The following is a 19,639-nucleotide window of genomic DNA, read 5'->3' as shown; positions in this document are numbered from 1 at the left end:
TAAAATCCATTCGGAAAATGTAATAGCAGGAAACATCTAATAACATCTTTTAGCAGATGGAGCAAGTTGTGCTTCTGATAAATAAAAAATATATGGGTACAAACACTCAATAAGAAAGACAAGTACTCAGGAGTTGTTTTTCTTTAGAAAATGCTCTTTATTATTAAATAAATAAATACTGCACTTTTTATTTTTTCCACACAATAAGTTATTTAGGACATTTTATATCACGATGATAATGGCTCTTAAGGGATACTTAGAGAATCCCTCGTACTGATTTATTTTATGCAATTCTCTCCCTCTCATCCCACTGGTTGCCATCTCAATGTGCCGAGTCCATCCGTCATTAAAGAGAACAAATCACAGTTTTAAGAGTTAGTGTGAGGTTACACCCCACCCACACACACGGACACGTAAAAACAGCCAAACTCCGTAGCATCCACACACATTAGCAAATAAATTGTGTGCACTGCGGAGTTGGCTGTAACATACACTGTACATCATTTACAATATTCCACAGTCTAGCTCTGGTTACATTCAGAGCATCAGTCTATGGATTGCCTCTATAAAACAGCATCAACTATACACTACATGTTTAAGCTGGTGCCAGCCCAGCGTTTGTCTTTGCTTCCCAAACATCCCTCTTTTCCCCTCAAACAGCTGAGGGTTCACATTCGTACCAACATACTCGCTCCAACACGCTCCGTCTTTCCTCTCCTCCAACAATCAACATACAAATCAGCCCTTTGCCATCCACCGTCATTGTGCTACATTTCATTTCCCGCTCCACAGAGCCTCTGCGTGCTATTTTGTCTTTTTCACCTGCACCTCTGCTGAGTCATGAAGGTGCAACAGTGTAGGAATGTTAATTAACTTTTCACAGGTCCATCCTCAAACGTGTCCTTCCCACACAGTTGTGGTCCCGCTGCAGCACTGCAGTAGCACGATGCGTAGATTGTTCTTGTGTAACGCCGTCCAAAGTGCATTATGGGAGCTTTAGCTGCACCTCTGCAGAAGCATGTTGAGGGAGTACACCATGCGTTCACGCAGGTCGGTGGGGCATCCGGACGTCAGCAGGGAGCTGAGTTTGAAGGTTTTGGAGACGCGGTCCTCGTTGATGTATGTCAGCATGTACTCATCCCTCTGGCAGCACAGGATGATCTTGGTGTGGTCGTGGTAAAAGTTGATCTATGTAGATAAATAAAGAGTATTTTTATCAGTCAATTAGGGCAAAATACTTGCAAGTTAACTTTTTCTGGTTGGATTTAAAGATCTGCTGACCTGTGTTATGCATTGCACCTAAAACATGCTGCTTTGAGCAATGCCCAACAACGGCTGTGTTTCCTGTGACAGCGTGCGTGTTTACCTGGAAAGTGCCGTCGTTAAAGAGCATCATGAGGGCGCGGTCGGACTTGAGCCACTGCAGCAGGTAGAGTCTGGGCATGTGTGCATCCGTCATGCTACCCAGATCCCCGCCCTGAGAAAGCAAAAGAGTAACGCAGCAGGATTAGACAGGCTGCAACAAGAAAGATACCATCTCTCATGCTTCAGGGGAAGGAAAGACAAAGACACATAATAGCAAGAGAGATATATATCTCAGGAGGAGGAGTGGGTGAATAGAGATGCACTTACATCCATGAGGTTCTCCTCCATGTAGTGGGAAAAGTACTTGAGCACAGTCACCTGGCTCACAAAGTGTTCAGGAACCTCGCAAGTGGGGAAGATAGAGCGCTGGCCCAACTCTGCATAGTAATGGATGGTCCTGGAGAGATGAGAGGAGATAAACACAGAGTTACACAACCACTCAGATAAACACTGCATAAATGGGGCCAACATAGGCGGATTTCTTTGACATTTAATATGTGTTGGTATTCTTGACTGCAAATAGTCCTCTTGCTTGAAAACAGTTAAGGTAATTCATGCCGTTCTAAGCAACTACAGCATGCTTAAACAAGCAATTATATGTGGCGACAGGTAACTGTCAAACTGAAGGAGGGGTGCGGTGAAAGCACAGAAGGGTGCATACTTTCGGTCTGGCAGGAGGCTCATGTGAGTGCCGTTGTTGAAGAGAACTCCCACGGTGTAGTCAGACAGTTGGTAGCCAAAGCCGTACTTGTTGGAGTAGTCCACCCATTTAGTTACCCATTGTAGACCGCAGCTGTTTGATCCCTGAGGAATGTCGTCGGCTGCAAGGTGAGCACACAGAGGAGGAGGATTTGATTACAAATACAAGGGAGATTTAAAGAACCGACAACCTAGAGCTTGGAGCAAATGTGGGTGCGTCAACAAAACCAGGGAGTGCATCTTTAAAGAAATTAAACATGAGCCAACATGTTCTTTCTGAGTCCTTTAGTCAACAAGTCTCTCTGTTTAGACGTTTAATTTCATTACATTTAGCTGACGCTTTTATCTACAGCATGCATTCAACCATGAGTACAAACTCAGAACATCAAGAAAGTCCAATTTCTTCAAGAAAGCCGAACTACAAAGTGATACAAGTATGTGCCATTTAAGTCCTACTAGAGGTGTTACTTTCTTTATTCAAGGTATAGTCGAAAAATATGTGTATTTCAAGGTCAAGTGCAGGAAAGAAAAACTAGTTGTGTCGCGAAAACTTTCAATGTGGAATCATCTGATCCACAAAGTGTACAGATCATGTCAACAAATCGACTCACCTTTAGGCATGTTCTCCAGACATCCCCTCAGCACACTTGCAACGGTCTCAGCCACACTCCCTGTCGTGCTGTCTTCCAGGCCTTCAGGAACAACGAAAAAGGGGGTCACTTAGGTTTTAAATGACTTTGCACTCCAGCTGTTGCATCAAATCTCCATTTTAATGTACACAAATAAAAGAGATATATTCTATAACATATATTCATGCCTGTGTGTGTGATCACTGGTGCTGTGTGTGAGTAAAACCAGGCTGTTGAGCTTACATTCGCTGCTGCTGCTGCAACTCCCCAGACTCCCCCTGACGATGAGACGGATGGTGTCTCGCCTCGTCGGGGACTGGCTCTCCGTTGCCGGGACAACGGGGCTCTCGGCAGATGGCGGAAGTAGACTTCCATTCTGAAGGCGAGAAACAGTGACGACACGGGTTAGAGTCGAGCCGTTTGGAGGAGCTCTTCCTACAATGACTAAAGCAGTCACCCACAGAAGCAAAGTGGATGCCTTTAAAAAAGGTGGGAAAATAAGTGCTTAGTTTGCTTTGAAATTGTGCTGTTATGATTTTAGTGCTGCATCAGAGTGACTCATTGGATTCTCCTCAACATGCTGTCTCAACCATCCCTGTTTATTTAATGGCTGTATGAGTAACCTGCCTGCAACATCACCTACACTTTTGTAAATATCATGTTTTGTGTTGAATATTCATTTAATCTCTTACCTCAGAGATATTTTTGCTCTGCTGTTGGCTGATGACAGTTCTTTCCAGGTCGTGCTGCAGTTTGTAGATCTCCTCTTCCTCTTTGGTTAACTTATCTATCAAAAGCAATGACCACACACACAAACAACATATCAGAGCATGACCTCTGAACCGGCAGCAACATAAACGGACATCAGAGCAATCCAGTTTGAATTGTGCTTGACGTAGTCTTGTGAATTAGATTTAATGAGGCCTCTTGTAGCGATCACAATTGTGAAATGTGAAACATAAGCATGTGCTAGTGTGATAAATGGCATTTAAAATGCTCCGTGGTTGATGTAATACTCACTCAGAGTCTCGTAGTATTTGACCTTGTCTCTCTTGCCCCCAAAGAGCGCAGCGGCAGCTTTCTTGAAGAAGCTCTTGGCGGGACTTGAGACGTGGAAATCTGGTGCTGAATGGCAACAGCTCGCCGGCAGACGCTCTGGACTGAAGCCCTGTGGAGAACCAAAGTGGGTCAGTGGTGGGAAGGGGGTCACTGTTATACTCCTACGGAGTGACATTTAATGAGACAGACAAGATAGCGGAACAGACAGGGAAGCGAAAATAGGGTCTAACCTGTGTGAAGAAGTCGTGCCTCAGAATGTGGTCCAGGTTGGGTCGTTCCTCTGGGATCTTGGCCAGCAGGCTGGTGATTAGCTGCTTTGACTGGGGCGACAAGGAGGAGGGCAGGGAGTAACGCGCCTCTCGAATACACCTGTACGTCTCCTTCAGGTTGGTGGTTTCAAATGGCGGTCGGCCCAACATCATGGTGTACCTGCAGCAGGATGGAGGGCAAAAGTGAGCCGCGTTCCTTTACTAAAGAACTCAGAAAAGCGACTGCAGGCTAAACACGAACGAACAAGTCCACGGAATTTGATGCAAATGTGTACTTTTAAACGGACTATCCATTATCAGACTGTTATTCCATAATCATTTAGATTGTTTCTAAACCATTTCAGCACCTAATGGTGAATTTACAGTTCTTCCTACTCACATTACACAGCCTAGAGCCCAGATGTCTGATTCACAGCCGTGGCCCTGCTTGTTGAGCACCTCGGGGGACAGGTAGTTGGGAGTTCCACAGATCGTCTTCCTCCTGTTTCCCGCTGGCTCCAACTTGGCAGCCAGACCAAAGTCGCCGACCTTCAGCTCCATCGACTCGCTCACAAAGAAGTTACCTGTTGGGAAGAAAAGGGAATGCGATGATGAGCACTTGATATGCGACCAAGGATCAAAGCACAGATCCCCCTGATTTCAGAGGAAGAAGTGAGATATTTCCTGTACATAATGCATCGTTACAGTCGTGCACAGAGAGTCTCAGCACTGTAAGTTTCCTTACCTAGTTTCAGGTCTCTGTGAAGGATCTCTTGTTCATGCAGGTACTTCAGTCCAGATACAATCTGTCTCAGATAATAACGCACCTCCGGCTCAGTGAGCACTTTGCGAGCCTTTAGGATGTGGGCCAATGACTGCAAAAAGACAAAATGTAGAGAGGGGATGATTATAGAGAGGTTACCTCAAGTTGAATTATTCTAGAAACACATATTTTCCTCTGACGAAAACTCCTTAACGTAATAAAACAGCAGAGAGACATGTAGATTTGCTGTATAATACAATTAAAACAGAAATATTTTATAGTGAGTGCTGCCTCGTTGACTTTAGGTGCAATGCAGGTGTCATCCACATTTAAAAGTACAGCACTTACTTTTCTACTGCAGTATTCCAACAGAATGTAGATGTTCTCCTTGTCTTCAAAATGGTGATAAAAGTGCACAATGTGCTTGTGGTGCAGGGCTCGGTGCAGCTCAATTTCTCGGTCAATCTAGCAGAGGAAAGGACAAAAATGGTCACGATTGTAATTAAAGGCAATTCTGTGCCAATCCGCCGTCCAACCACACCAGTGCACAGTGCTCAGGCAACGGAGCCCCGCGCGCGCGCGCTTACCTTCTCTCGCTGGTGAGGCTTGGAGACGCGTGCATGCGGGATGATTTTGGCTGCGTAAACTTTGCTGGTGGAGAGGTCGGTCATCTCGTAGCATTTCGCAAACCCTCCCTGGAAAGAGGAAACAATCTGTTAACATGCTGCGTCTTCAGGTTACAAAGTAAATCCCCCCCCATCCCCAAAAAATACTTTATATGCTTATATGCTTGCGCTACCTTTCCCAAAACTTTCCCACGGCAGTAGCACTTCCCCGTGGCCGGGTCGGTGATGATCCTGGCCATCTCCGAGGGCGCACTGCGCTCATCCGTTCTCTTCCGCCGAGGCTCGCTCGACCTCTGCGTCGGTTCACACATGCTGCTGCTGTTTGTCTGTTGGGGCGCGATGTGTCTCAGTACTTCCATTAGAGGTGCTTTGGCCGTCCCGCACTCAGAGTGCAGCCCGGAGCCCGTCTCGGAGTCTTTATAGTCTGGCACCCACCCCACCCGCCCTCTCTCTGACGTCACGGTGTGAAATGAGAGCATGATGTCTTCATGGCATCGATACATGCACGTTGGTGCTGATGATGCCACGGACAGGAAATCAAAAGGGGATGAATACGAAATAATGCTATTTAATTACTTGTGAAGATTCATGTGATTATTTGGATCACCAGTTGACATACTCAACAATAATATTGTATCATTTTAATTTACCTATTTTGTTTCAGGAATCTAGGCACGTGAATGTTTTACATTTTAGTGCAACATAGCAGTCCCTGCTGCTGTCAGACTACACAACAAACTGAGCTAAAAACAAAACACTTCAATCACCTTTTTTTGGGTCACTTTAACCACTTTACCTGGTGCAGTATGAATATATATGTTTAAATACTTGTTTATTCTGACTGTATATATAATAGAAATAGTGCTATTGTGGATTATGTTTTACTGTTTACTTACATGTATTACTTGTTACTTATTTTAATACTGTCTCTTGCTGCTGTAATCCTGTCATTTCCCCACTGCGGGACTAATAAAGGACTATCTTATCTTATCTTAGAAGTCTGATGCATTTGGTCGATAAAAAATCCACCATGCAGAGGATAAACATTATCTGTATTCTGTTCACACTCACTCCTGTGTTTTTACACCAAACTCACTTTGGAGCACTGGCACCCTCTGCTGGAGATTTGGGCTATCATTTAAGGTTCAGTTCAGGTAGCAAGCCGGTTATGCCTTTGAATCTTTACCAGAGACTAAGTGAATGCTGTATTGCAACTGACACATGAGACGTCATCCTGCAGTGGTATGAGGGGAAAGGCTGTAGAGTTGGGTTCTAGCTCGCAGCTGCAGGGATATTTGAATGACCTATGAACTATTAGAAAAATGACAGTGTCACTAGTGCTCACAGTATACCAGTGCTATGTAACAGAGAGAGCAGATTCCTCCACTAAGGCTGCACAATCACCCAAGTGTATTCGCTTAACAAAACCAAATGTTTGGAAAATGTCAGTCTGCGTCTGTGTCTGCCCAAACGAAATCGCAAGCATACATTGTTCATGAGAAAATATGGCAAAAATGCTGTACCTCGCTAAGTTAATAGGATTTTAATACAAATACAAAACAAATCTCTTAGCCTTACTTTCCAGCAAATTTGACTGAAATCTCCTGTTTTACTGCTAACAAACAAATAAACAGAGGGTTACACATACAACCATGATTGTCAGACAATAAAGTGCCCAGTTACATATTTCATATGACCCACAAGGGGCAGGTGACACATTGGATCATTCTAGATCGTGAACAATCTAAAAACGTCTTTGTGTCCAACTCTCTGTGGCTTTCTAGGAGACCCATGGAATTAATCTCAGAACAGCCTTAGGCTGGAGGCGCATTCCCTTCTGAATAAACACAACATATGCATCTAAGTACAACCCATCAAAAGCAAAGTGAGAAAACATTCAACAACATTGACCTCATAATCCATCCTGTAGCATTTAACAAAAAGGTTCATTAGTGTTGATGAGGAGGAAACATTAATTGTAGTGGAAGCGCTTTTAGAAAGAGATCTACAGCCATATTCTAGATAGTGGTGCATAATGCAAAGGCATAGTCTGTTCTAGCTGTGCAAATATTGAACAAATACTGCAGGGGATAAGTGATGTCAGAGTCATCCTGACATCCTGCGTAGTCAGAGTCCCTCTCATCCCAGCAATTTTCAAAGACATCTTTCAAAAGTATCCCTCCTGCCCAGTGCTTGTATAACTGACACATATCACCAATTAATTTCCCTAAAGTGTGTCTGATTACATGCTAAACATGTGTTGTTTTGTCTTTAGTGCTGTTGAGGATGACAGAGCCAGAAATTACCCCAAAAAAAACGGTGACTTAGTGGACCACTGTTTTTGGCATTTTTCTCAGATGTGAGCGCACAGTGCTGATGTCATAAGAGAATGTCTGGTCAAGACCGGAGCCGACAGATGATTTTTGGGGCCAGTCAGGGAAAGGAAAACGACTAGCGATGACACAGGCATCATCAGGAAGCTCTTCTAACAGCTTCTCACCCAGCACCTCCATCTGTAAACCAATCACAAAAGATGAGATCAGTCACTAGGCAATCAAATGATATGTATGCTACTTATATAGACATATACAAACTCACCACTCCTGGAGCAAGGAAAGCTGTCACGTTGTTGTACGTCGATAAATCAGTCTACGAACGAAGAAAAACACAAATAGGGTCATTTACGTTCTTTGATATTGAGGACAGCAATTACTTTTGTTAAGATCTTACCTTCCAGAAGTCTTTTTTAACAAAGGTTGCCTGGCCGGAGGGCACTCCTGTCCAGCGGGCCTTGCTCCTGGCACATGCCACTAAAATGGAGTTGATCTCAAACCCTGTGCTCTGGAAACCAGCCGAAGAGGCCGCAAACACCTGGCAAATCACATCTGGTGATGTAATATAAACTACATATACAAAACACAATCAGATTACAACACCTGGAATTTAAACCAGGGGTTTTCAGGGGCAGCTTTTCCCTTTAGTTTTTTGCCACAAATGATTTTTTTTCTGAAACGATTGAAGCTCACTAACCACTCTTCCATCTCCTGATCCCAGATCTGCTAAGCGACCCGTTCGTCCCTCAAGCAGCTGCATAATGTTCAGTGTCTGGACTTTACTGGAGGGCAAATAAGGGACCTGGACCACAATACAAACATGTAGTGAGTAAAGACAAGTCTCTTTAATCTTTCTGTCACAGTCCCCCTATAAGTAAGTTCTACTGAAAGGGAGAATTACAACTTAAAATCAAATGTATGACACTACAGCAACATGAATTACTGCTTTTTCAAGAGAAAACATCTCAGCATATGCTTTATTTTACATTTACATCTGCTCACAACTGTAAAGTCTTCTGAGTGTTGTGACCATGACATTGAAAATAAATTCTGCAGGGCTGTCTCTCGTCTCTAGCTGTGCTAGGGTTTAATCTGTCATGATGTAATATTACACTTTCTTCCTCTGGTAACATGTTTTATATGAGATTTAGCTGGCTGGATAAAGAATTTTAAAAAGCATCATGTCATAAATAAATAAAAAGCACAGGTTAGATATATGTTAATCATGAGCGCAAAAAGCAATTACATGTTGAGCATATGTTTCAGTATTAGCTTTAAAACTGCTTCTTTTTACATTGAAAAGTCCGAACAATCTCAGATTCTCCATGCAACAACTAATGTATTCAGCATCACCTGCTTCTGATAATCTGCTCCTGGTCGTCAGATTTTCCTGTTCATCTTTCACCGGCAGTGAACAAAAGTAGTACGTTATGCAACAGCAATGGACCAAACGCCCTTCAGACTGATGCACTAGACTCGACAGTGCATCAGTCTGAAGTGCTCACACTGTAGAGTTCTCCGAAAAACATTATGACGGTTATTGACATACTATGATCTTCTTGCTAGCACGGGGCACTGTGCTCCAAAGAAAAAGCAGATTATTGTTTACCATGCGAGTTATGTTCCGTCTTGGCTTTCATACTAAACCGCAGCATTTGGTGAGAGGCAAGAAAGCAAAGCAAGCAGGTAAACTCCCCAACAAAGGGAAATCTCAAGCACCTTAAGGTTCCACGGGATTTTGCGAAATCCAGGCAGAACGAACAGGCACCATACTCCATACAGGCCCGTGAGCAGAGCGGCTGAGCAGGCCGTCAGGACAGGATGGGGTCTGCTGGGGGGACCCAAGCTGCCACGGTCTTGCAGAATCACCTCAATGGAGTCCTCCATTGCAAACTGTCACCAATATGGTTACAATGAAGAGGAGAGATAACAGCAGCCTGTGAAAGGCTTCCTGTAAGTAAAACATATGGGATTGTTTAGGTCCAAACCAACATTGATATGTGATAATAATACACAATTGGAAAACAATATCAAATATTCTTTTCTTTTTTATTTGACATAAAGGCATTACATCTTTTTGTGTGTGAGTGGAACAAATAACGTAATTTGGAATTTAGCACCTTTAATATTTGGCCAACACACACAGAAAATGACCGAACTCTAAAATGTTCATACACAAGAAGATGTCATGTTTTGGGGTCATTTATGTAAAATCATTTCTGATATAAATAAGAACTTTCGTCATCTGGACATCTCAAGCTGCCGAATTTCATTTGGAAATCTGTGATATGAGGATGGTGTCAGGTTGCAAATAATCTTATAATAAACAAGAGACACACCTCCCTTCAGCATCGGGAGGTCAGTGGGCTTATAAAGCAGTGACTTGACATTCTGCCAGTATAGCTTTGTTAATCATTACCACAGAGCAGCCTTTTAGAGCTGCCAAGATACAAATATCTCCAGAGCACCTTTCACCAACAGCAGATGGTGCCACAGCGGCCTTTTCTCACGTCGAAGCCTTCTAGAAAAGTTGTGTTTACCACGCTAAAGGTCATGGATTGAAACTGAAACAACAACCCTGCTCGCTAAAATGCTCGCATTCTCGATAAGAGAGGAGCTGAGCAGACCCTCCACTACAAATTATCCAAAAGCAGCTTTCAAACACAACGGATGTTTTACGATTTCACGAATTTGGACGAAATAGAAACAGATAAATTCAAATGTAAACGGACGATTGCATAACTGACCTACTTACGAGCAATATACATACGCGTATCTTTGGACCATTTGGAGAGTTATACCACACAATCTGGAGGAAACAGACGTGTTTGTGCAGCCTGCCTGACCCGCCCACCTCTGTTGCGCACTACAGCAGCGTGCACGCGCAGATCCTCCAGTCAAAGGGCAGTCAGTCAGCACGACGTCCCGCCCTGTGGATCCATGCACGCCCTATCAGATGTCTGCTCGCGGGGATGATTTAAGGCCGGGGACTTGTATTCGAGTTGTTCATAGTGTTGTGTTGGGAGGTTATTTAAAGACCGCCATAATGCTCACAGGTGAATCAATTCCCATTGGTCATCGCCTCATTATGTCGACGGAGCAGTTTCGCGTTTGCCCCATTCACATGTGATTATGCAGGGGCAATAATAATAAGGGGTAAAAAGCATATATAGAAGAGGGCCGACGCGAGTACAAGTGCAAAGATGCCCATTTGATTCACCCACCCTGCATTTTGCTTCCATTGAGAGGCCCACAATAATAATATGCATCCATTCATCCACCACCACCACTCAGGCCTCTCTTATTTGCTCAGCCGCTGCATGGCGGTGGGGGTGGGTGGGGTGGACCAGAGTGACGCAAAAGGAGAGGCCATCATATTTGCTTAAAAATATACTGCCCAGCTGCGAGTTTATAATAGGCTGCTGGAGCGGATTTTGATAACTGACACAAGATGGATTTGTACGGGAAGGTAGGATGTATGGTTTTATTGTAAAGCTATGGAGAGAGAGAGAGAGAGAGAGAGAGAGAGAGAGAGAGAGAGAGAGAGAGAGAGAGTGAGAGAGAGAGAGAGAGAGAGAGAGAGAGAGAGAGAGACCGTCATACAGATATAACGTGAACGAGCAGTGAGATGCTGAACACATGTCTCCAGTTGTATTGCAGTTTAATTTGAGCATCTCTCTCTCTCTCTCTCTCTCTCTCTCTCTCTCTCTCTCTCTCTCTCTCCAATAAGTGGAGCGTCTGTCTGTCTGATGCTTATTGCAGAACAAACTACAAAAGCTTTCCCCTGCGCTTCCACACGGTAGACGACACAGCTTGCTGACAGCGGTGCCGCGCTGCATGCCGGGCAACGCAGTCGGCGCCCCCTCTCGTTCTGCGCGCCGACAGCGCGCACGAAACTACAACCCCCACGCTCTCTCGGCCAGTTTGACGTCAGAGACACGCATGACACGCACTTTCCTCTCCGCTCGTGCTCATCTCACGCGAGCCAGCCTCGTCAGCTTCAGGGGCGCGTGCCACAATATCCGAAGCGGAGGGGACAGCTCCCAGGTGCTGAAATTGGTCGGCGCTCCAGAGAGAAAGAGAGACACGGAGGGAAGGAAAAGCAACGGCCGCATTACACACACACACACACACACACACACACACACACACACACACACACACACACACACACACACACACACACACACACACACACACACAGAAACCGTGTTCTGCAACACAGATAGAGCCGAGGCCTTCAGAACAGGTTTGTTTTTTGTAGTTTCATGTATTAACAGCTATGTAGAAGAATTTCATGAATTCCTAAAATGACCTCCTTCCCAGAATGTGCTCGTTTCGCATTAGCTGGCATGTAGCTCCCTGCTTAAGCGGCATCGTGTAATTGCACATCTGACGGCTGCTTTTTATCGGGCTGTGTGCAGCATTGCAATGATATTTTCAAAGCGGTGTGTCCTTGCAAATACTGCCTCTGTGTTTTTTTCTTCTTCTTTTCCGTACACGGAAGCGAATAGAAACCGCCGTTGCAGGATGTGCAGGCTCAAGGTCCGGCATCTTTTATAACTGGATGGGCTACGAGGAAGATCTCGTGTTCGGCATCTGAGCGCAGTGGCTTTGTCAAAACATTCACCTTGGAGCAATGATGACTGTGCTCTTGACATCTTGCTCACTCGTGTCCTCTTTGGTCGCTCTGCTGACAGCGTGCAGCGGAAATGTTCTGTATAGATGCGTTGTTAAGGTGAAACTAATACATTTGTATTGTAGGTCACAACCGTTTTAATATGGAGGAAGATGGTGACATTTTTAGTGTATTTCTAGTAGCAAAGCTTTTAATCACTAAAATCCAAACATCACACTCAACACTAATAGTGACATTTTAACTGGGATGTAAAACTGTAGTTTAACATGTTTGGTTCTAGTACTATGTGGGTGTATTTTGCAAAGTACATCAGAAATACTGCATCTGATTTGTACTTGTGAGATCTTTAAGTGATAACGGTAATAACATCCAATCATAGTAATCCCTTAGTTTCATTGGCAGCAGCGTTTTGGCTGTAGAGAATACAAAGTCAGCTGTTTAAAATCCTGGTTATCTAATGCACATCAATACAACCGCTTACTGCGTTGCCGGTTTGCCTGACACAGCCTCCTGTCACCTCTGATCTGTGGCCTGAACAGCAAGCGTGCGCTGGACTCTGTGTTCAACATCAGGAGTCAACTGGAAAGCAAATCATTAGTTTTGTGTTAGTTGGGTTCACATCCTCTGTGCGTCACAGCTCTGGAAAGCTTCACAGTAACTCAAGGGGAAGCTCCTAATTTATTCTTCTCAGCGTCTCTTATGTTTGTTTGCTTCTTTTTTCATTGCAGATGGCTGCCACTCAGGATGCGAAAGGGAAGGGAGAGGGGGGAGACCAAAACTTTGACTACATGTTCAAGCTGCTGATCATCGGCAACAGCAGCGTGGGCAAAACGTCTTTCCTCTTCCGCTACGCCGACGACGCCTTCACTTCGGCCTTCGTCAGCACAGTGGGCATCGACTTCAAAGTGAAGACGGTCTACAAGAATGACAAGAGGATCAAACTGCAGATCTGGGTACGGCATATTAAGATAGTAGCATTAAACATTAAGCATTTAGAGGTGAGTCATAACATGTTTGGGTCCTGACCAAACCAGATGAAACAACTGGAATACAGCTTTGTTGTATTTACTTATCCTGCACACATGGTGATGACCTACTGTTTTGCTGTTAACTCTTGAAGGACCTGCCTTTTCCCCTATTAATTCGTCTATATAAAAGCTAAACTCTGTGTAGAATATGAATACGAACCAGCAAAAAACAAAAAGCTATAACAGTGTTTTCCCTTCTATATGTCATGTTTCTTGGTTTCGTGGTTGTCAATGCAACCAGGCACACATTTCAACTGAAGTTAGTGAAATCCAGAGCAGTTGCGTGTTGAAACGTGTGTGTGGAAGAAATCTTTTGACTGTTGTCCTCCAAGGTCTCCTGGAGGACTATCTGAGCTCTCTTGGGGCCGCGGCTCTCCGGAGCCGCCCTGCCCCCTCAGACCTCTTCGTCTCTGTGTTCATGCAGAGTGACTCCTGTCATGTCTGTAAAAGGATGTCAATCTCAGCCCAGAGTCCACTGTCTCCTGATCCATGCCCGTATCTTTTTCCGTCGATCAATATGTTTCAAGGTCTGTGACAGGTTGTGACTTGATGGCTGCTCGGCCATAAAAAAAACACGGGATCACCTTTGCATTATTTCAATTTAGTCAAGGTTTTCGGTCTCAGGACAGATCATGCTTGCTTGTGTTTGCATTATGTTGTATATATATATATATATATATATATATATATATATATATATATATATATATATATATATATATATATATACTTCAGTCAAAGTACAGCATGTATATTTAAAGCTAATCTCTTTTCTTTTACCATGTCGGGTTTCTAGGTATAGTCATGTTTGAATGTCATCGTCTCAATTCACGACTAGAAAATACATCACGCTCTTTATTTCTTAGAAACATGTGGCGCATCAGCTGTTTGTTTAATTAACTAAAGGAAGCTTCAGGAGAGGCGACATTGGTGTTTCCTGGTTAACAGTCCATGCTGTAAGTATGGAGACAGATGGAAGTCTCAACATTACTGACAGGAGACTAGTAAGTGTTAGTTTGGCAAGAACACAGAAGCAACACCTTTCTCAGAATGTGTGGGAAACTGAAGAATGTCTGAGGCTGTTTAATTAGGAGTTCATCTGAGCTGTTGTGGCAGATTGTCTTGTAATCCCTCTGAGATAGATATGTAAAAATTTCTCAGTTTCTTTTGATTTTAATTACATTTTTTACCAATTTCTTCTGTGTGCTTCACCAAATGGCATATTTGTATTATCTAGTCTCTCTTGTCATAACTGTTATCTTTTGCAGTAATTTGCCACCTCCTGGCATTCGGTGTTTTCTAATCACATAAACAATATTGCCCTTGCAGCTAAATTAATTGGTCAGATTGTTTAAGTTGGACTCAAAAAGAGCTGAAGTAGCCATTTAAGGTGGTAGCTATTGTCTAATGGCATTGTGGCATTGAAAATGCATCCGTCTTGTCCCTGTTGTCGTATTTGGCTGAAGCTAATGAAGCACATCGAGCACTGCCGAGATGGACCTCATAAAAAAATGAAAACTCAATTTACTGAATGAAGACGAGTTCAGGCGCATGTCATCCTCCGCTCACTGCCTCTCCACTTGAAGCAGTCAGCTTCTTTGGATTGATTTCTGGCGAGCTGCAGACTAGAAGCAAAGCTTTTCAAGGAGCTCCAATTCACGGGACTCAGCATTTATTCCCTCTCCTGCTTTGTCTTTTTAACTGAGAACCAGCCGATCGGCTCACTGAAATAGCCCGGAAATGCAAAAGGTCATTGTAAAGCACCCGGAAAAGAATCAATACGCTACTGAAATGTCCAAGCCTCAGAACTCAGACAAAAAAATGTAAAAGACTAAAGTTAAAACATCCAGTGTGCATGTACATGCTCATGTTTCCTGATCATGAACATGCATACTAACGGTAAAAATCACTGAAACATATTCTTCTTTCTTTCATGCTATTTAACACAGCAGCTTCTGACATCAAAGATGCACACATCCACATGCATTTTTAGGCGTTATTGTGAACCGACAAAAGGTCCTAGCTTTGATGTGTGTGGAAGCTGGGCATGCTGGGAGCTCTGTCTCTGTGGAGTGAAGGTCAGAGCTGTCCTCTGGCTATAACGGGCACACTGTTGCAGCCATGTGCAGGCTGACAGAAAGCAACACAACTGTGGCAAATACGATCCGGTGCTGCCTGTCGAGCTTCTGATTAACAAGAGCCAAGTGGAGCAGCCAGAAGTGCTCCATCATGATTCACAGAGGCCTGCAAACACATTTGTTGTGGGTGGGAACACCAGCACGGTAAACATACAGTAGAAACAGGAGGGACATCATTTGGCTTTAGTATCATATAATGTGCCATAAAACAACAAATCTACACGTCTGTGAACAAACTCCAATATTCCTGAGCTCACACTTCTCCCCTCTCCTCGCGGACACACAGAAGAGCTTCGTCTGTCTGCATTGGGAACCATTAGCATTTCCATTGACATCTCGTCCTAAAGGCTGCAGTGGCCACTTGTTTCCAGGGTAAACTGTGTACAATGTACTACTCCTTGAATGCTGTGTAATCACTCGCCTGCTGTGCCTTTGAGCAATTTGTTCAGCCTTACCATGAACCGCAAGCATTTTCCCAATGCTGAAATAATTTAATCTCTATTTTTAGCCCTTTTTTTCCCCTCAGAAATTCATGCAATGAGCTGAGCTCTGAATACTGCACCACCGAGTGTTTAACCCGGCGGAGGAGGGGAAAGAATCAATCACGTCAGCCTCAACTGACTTGCCGTTTCTGGCATCTTATCAATGCAAAGCCAGTGAGGCAGTTAGCATAATGAGTATGTCCACATCACAAACACGACGTAGCCAAACGCAAACGTTGATAGAAAAAACATAGATCCTAAATTGTGCTCAGATTTGAGCTGAAATGTCTCTTGGTATGCATAAATAGCTGCATAAATAATAATGCATGGCTTCACATTCACCATTATGGACTTGCATTTGTCATGTCAATGTTGCGGAGCCTGAATATCAGTCAGCTGGCTAACATCAATGCTCAATCATGCTTTCTGTGTGTAGGACACAGCCGGCCAGGAGCGCTACAGGACCATCACCACTGCCTACTACCGCGGGGCCATGGGCTTCATCCTAATGTACGACATCACCAACGAGGAGTCCTTCGGCGCTGTGCAGGACTGGTGAGTCGCCTCAGCTCTTTGGTGTCAATGTTGGGTCGTTTTTTGACAATTTCTGCTTGTAGATGTCATTTCTCGTCCCAACTCGTCCTGTTATATCGAATTGTCATGAGCATTAAATCGACGGAGGAAAAAGGGCTTCCTGTTTGTTGCCATAACACAATCAGTCCTGCACACTCAATATTGTACATGTTTTTCCGCTAACAGTTTACCATCCCTTTCTCTCAGCCACAGTACTCTTTCTCTCATGTTTGACAGTACTGTTATGTAGTGTGCATGTGTGCATGTGTGCGTCGTTGTCAGGCTTGGAGATCGAGGGGAAACTTATCAAGGTCATGGCTCTCGTCCATTCATGAGTCATAGGAGCGTCTGCAGGCAGAAGAGCAACTCTGAGCCAAGCCCAAATGTCACTGACTTATGATGATGCATTGGTGTCTAAAACAGGACTTGGAAGGCGGCGGTCAATTGGCTGCAGAAACCAGGTTTCTGGGTTAGGATCCTTGCTCCAGAAACAAGCGCGTTCTCATCGGCACAAACAGTGCAGCACACTCGCTGTTATGAAACGCAGAGGAATCTCAGCTCTGCCCATCAGATATAAATGTGCGATTGATTTACATTTTGCCGAGGTTCCTTCCTCACAACTCGACACTCCAGAGGTGTTCTCGTCCTCCTATTTATTTACACCCTGCTGTCCTCCGGTTATCTCTGTCTGCCAGCCCAAAGACATCTTGGAAACACAGAAGGAGCTTTTTTAGAAGACGAAATTCTGAATCATCATTGTGATATTCTCATGATGTTAGTGTCTCGGCTGCAAGGATAAGACGATGTGACTCACACCGATTTGATATAGATGGTGGTATTTCTGCCACGTGGCTTGCACCTATTGTAGGACTATGACAATCACTATTAAGGCCAGTGTCTGCTCGGCCCTCGTCACTTAGCTAGCAGCACTCGACAGCTGCTCTAGGAAGCGCTTGTCACGGCTAAAGCAGCTGCATTTAAAATGGGCACATGTTAAAGCCTGGTGTTTTCTCATTTTAGGATGAAATATTTCAAAGAATGCACAACTGAGCGCCTGCACTATTATTAGCACAACATTATCAGCCTGATTTGTGTTGAAATAGATTTCCAGTCATTAGGAAAGCTTTCTTGTGAGGAGAGGTCGGAGCCAGACACACCTATTATTCTTTTAAGGCCCGCCTGACACTTTGATGGAATACTGCAGTCGGAGCCCTGTCTGTGATAGGTATCTCAATTAATGGAGCCAAGTGTGTCACTAGCAGCACAATGCTGGAGAGTTACCTGTGAGCTCACGCACCTGGCAGGGCAGGAATCACTCTGTATACACACACAGGAAGAGGCTTGTTCTCTCACCCTTCATATAACCAGAATTCCTCTTTTATTTTTTTGTGCCTTTGCCACAGGCTTTAATTCCACTTTCTCTCTCCCTTGTTCCTTGTGACAAGGTTGTTGGAAAAAAAAGAGGCTGCCATGGCAACAGCTCCTTCCCCGGCGGTGGCTGAATTAAGCGCGTGACGTGCTCGTTTCCTGCCCGTGACAGAGACAAAATATTGTAATGCCGACATCAAATGGACTTTAAAGAAATCATGCAAATGAATTACACAAAGTGTTTTTATTACGGCAAGTTGCCATCTCAAAGGATTTACCCTCCAATTATTGTTTGTCCTCTGTTCTCCAGAGGCTACATTGTTCAAAAAGCACTGGTGAATGTACAGACCTTTTATAGCCTGCATACGCAGCTCTGTGACTTGAATATTATCAGCAATTGGCTTCAAAATGACCCACATCTGAACCGCTAACAAGTCAGAACTGGACAGAGAGAGAGAGAGAGAGGAGTGCCAACATCATGCTGCTCTCTCTCTCTCTCTCTCTCTCTCTCTCTCTCTCTCTCTCTCTCTCTTTCTTCCTGGCTCTTTCTCTCGTGATTTCAGCCTGTAGTGTGTTAGCTGCCCTACTTTTAGTCAGACTGCAACACCACAGGAGATATTTGTTCCCTTAAATGCCTTCTCAAAATGCGTTGAGACGCACAATTAATAGCTCCCCAATCAGGAGCTAGGAGGAGCCGAAGAACAAATCGAAAGGAAAGGATGAAAAGTATCACACGTCGATGCCAATTAGCTAGAAAATGCCAAATGATGACCTACAGTAATAGTGCTTACACGTGTTCATCACAGACCGGCAGTTGACCCAGGATCCCGTCCAGGCACAAAGACAATTCTGACAAGATATTTTTAAAATCAGCAACAGCATTTATTTGACTGTGATGCTTTGATTGAAAAAAATAAAAATGTTTCTGATTACGCGCAGGTCAACCCAGATAAAAACCTACTCGTGGGATAATGCACAGGTGGTGCTGGCTGGAAATAAGTGCGATATGGAGGAGGAGAGAGTGGTCTCAGTGGACAATGGCAGACTTCTGGCAGAACAGTTGGGTAAGTCTTGAAGTAACATTCAATTATGTGTTATTCACATTGGATGGCATCATCAACTTTTTTCACTTGCCAGTGCTTTTTGTTACCTTTTTGGACATCATCCTGCTGCTGCATAGAAGCAGCTCTCAAAGCTTTTCCTAAAAATATTCCTCATCCCGTTCTCATGTTGCAAACTCTCCCTCTTCCCAAGGTTTCGAATTCTTTGAGACCAGCGCCAAGGACAACGTCAACGTGAAGCAGACCTTCGAGCGTCTCGTCGACCTCATTTGCGACAAGATGTCCGAGAGCTTGGACTCGGATCCGGCCGTCACCACAGGAGCTCCCACTGCCAAACTCACAGACAGCGCTCCACCACTCCAGCAGCCTGGATGCAACTGTTAGTGACTGATGTCAGGAAGCAAACAGGAGGGCAGCGCGGGTCCTGTAAGGTGGTAGAGTGTGCCGAGTTTAATTCTCCCTTATCACTCCTGCTAGTGCCGCTTTCTCTGGACTACTGTTCAAACCCTGTTTAGTGGTAGAATTACAAAATGCCGTCCTACTATCTCTCAACTTTATCACCTTATATCAAGAGCAAATAACCAGACAAACACACACGGCTACTGTAAACTGTTTGACATTACAAGAT

General features: G+C 44.2%; 3 protein-coding genes across 3 annotated transcripts; 1 reads left to right on the top strand and 2 right to left on the bottom strand.

Moving 5' to 3' along the window:
- Window positions 1-133: 133 nt before the first annotated feature.
- plk2b (polo-like kinase 2b) lies at window positions 134-5,762 on the bottom strand. The gene is made up of 14 exons (XM_079222640.1): window positions 5,563-5,762; window positions 5,351-5,458; window positions 5,112-5,228; window positions 4,746-4,875; window positions 4,401-4,584; window positions 3,983-4,181; window positions 3,714-3,861; window positions 3,386-3,480; window positions 2,937-3,069; window positions 2,676-2,756; window positions 2,027-2,186; window positions 1,633-1,762; window positions 1,367-1,477; window positions 134-1,188 (listed from the first exon to the last, which is right to left on the bottom strand). Exons 1-14 carry the CDS (start codon window positions 5,746-5,748, stop codon window positions 997-999), a joined length of 1,974 nt encoding a protein of 657 aa, XP_079078766.1. The 5' UTR covers window positions 5,749-5,762; the 3' UTR covers window positions 134-996.
- A 1,172-nt stretch (window positions 5,763-6,934) lies between these two features.
- On the bottom strand, window positions 6,935-9,609 carry LOC306740796 (adenine nucleotide translocase lysine N-methyltransferase; the record flags this gene model as incomplete). Its single annotated transcript, XM_079223028.1, has 5 exons — window positions 6,935-7,902; window positions 7,988-8,038; window positions 8,120-8,260; window positions 8,420-8,524; window positions 9,442-9,609. 5 exons carry the CDS (start codon window positions 9,607-9,609, stop codon window positions 7,714-7,716), a joined length of 654 nt encoding a protein of 217 aa, XP_079079154.1. The 3' UTR covers window positions 6,935-7,713.
- Window positions 9,610-11,173: 1,564 nt separating this feature from the next.
- On the top strand, window positions 11,174-19,395 carry rab3c (RAB3C, member RAS oncogene family; the record flags this gene model as incomplete). Its single annotated transcript, XM_079221621.1, has 5 exons — window positions 11,174-11,191; window positions 13,090-13,314; window positions 16,446-16,564; window positions 18,890-19,014; window positions 19,205-19,395. 5 exons carry the CDS (start codon window positions 11,174-11,176, stop codon window positions 19,393-19,395), a joined length of 678 nt encoding a protein of 225 aa, XP_079077747.1.
- Between the last annotated feature and the right edge of the window lie 244 nt (window positions 19,396-19,639).

This window comes from Taurulus bubalis (assembly GCF_910589615.1).
Source record: "Taurulus bubalis genome assembly, chromosome: 8".
Lineage (NCBI taxonomy): Eukaryota > Metazoa > Chordata > Actinopteri > Perciformes > Cottidae > Taurulus > Taurulus bubalis.
Note: the sequence above shows the minus strand (reverse complement) of the source record. Positions and strands in the feature narration are given on the sequence as shown.

Excerpts from the sequence above, each read along its gene's own strand:
- plk2b (XM_079222640.1), bottom strand. The coding sequence starts at position 5,748 with ATGGAAGTACTGAGACACATCGCGCCCCAACAGACAAACAGCAGCAGC. Across the intron at positions 5,229-5,350 it reads AGCCTCACCAGCGAGAGAAG|ATTGACCGAGAAATTGAGCT; the intron begins GTAAGCGCGCGC and ends TTCCTCTGCTAG. Across the intron at positions 3,862-3,982 it reads GGCACGACTTCTTCACACAG|GGCTTCAGTCCAGAGCGTCT; the intron begins GTTAGACCCTAT and ends GGTTCTCCACAG.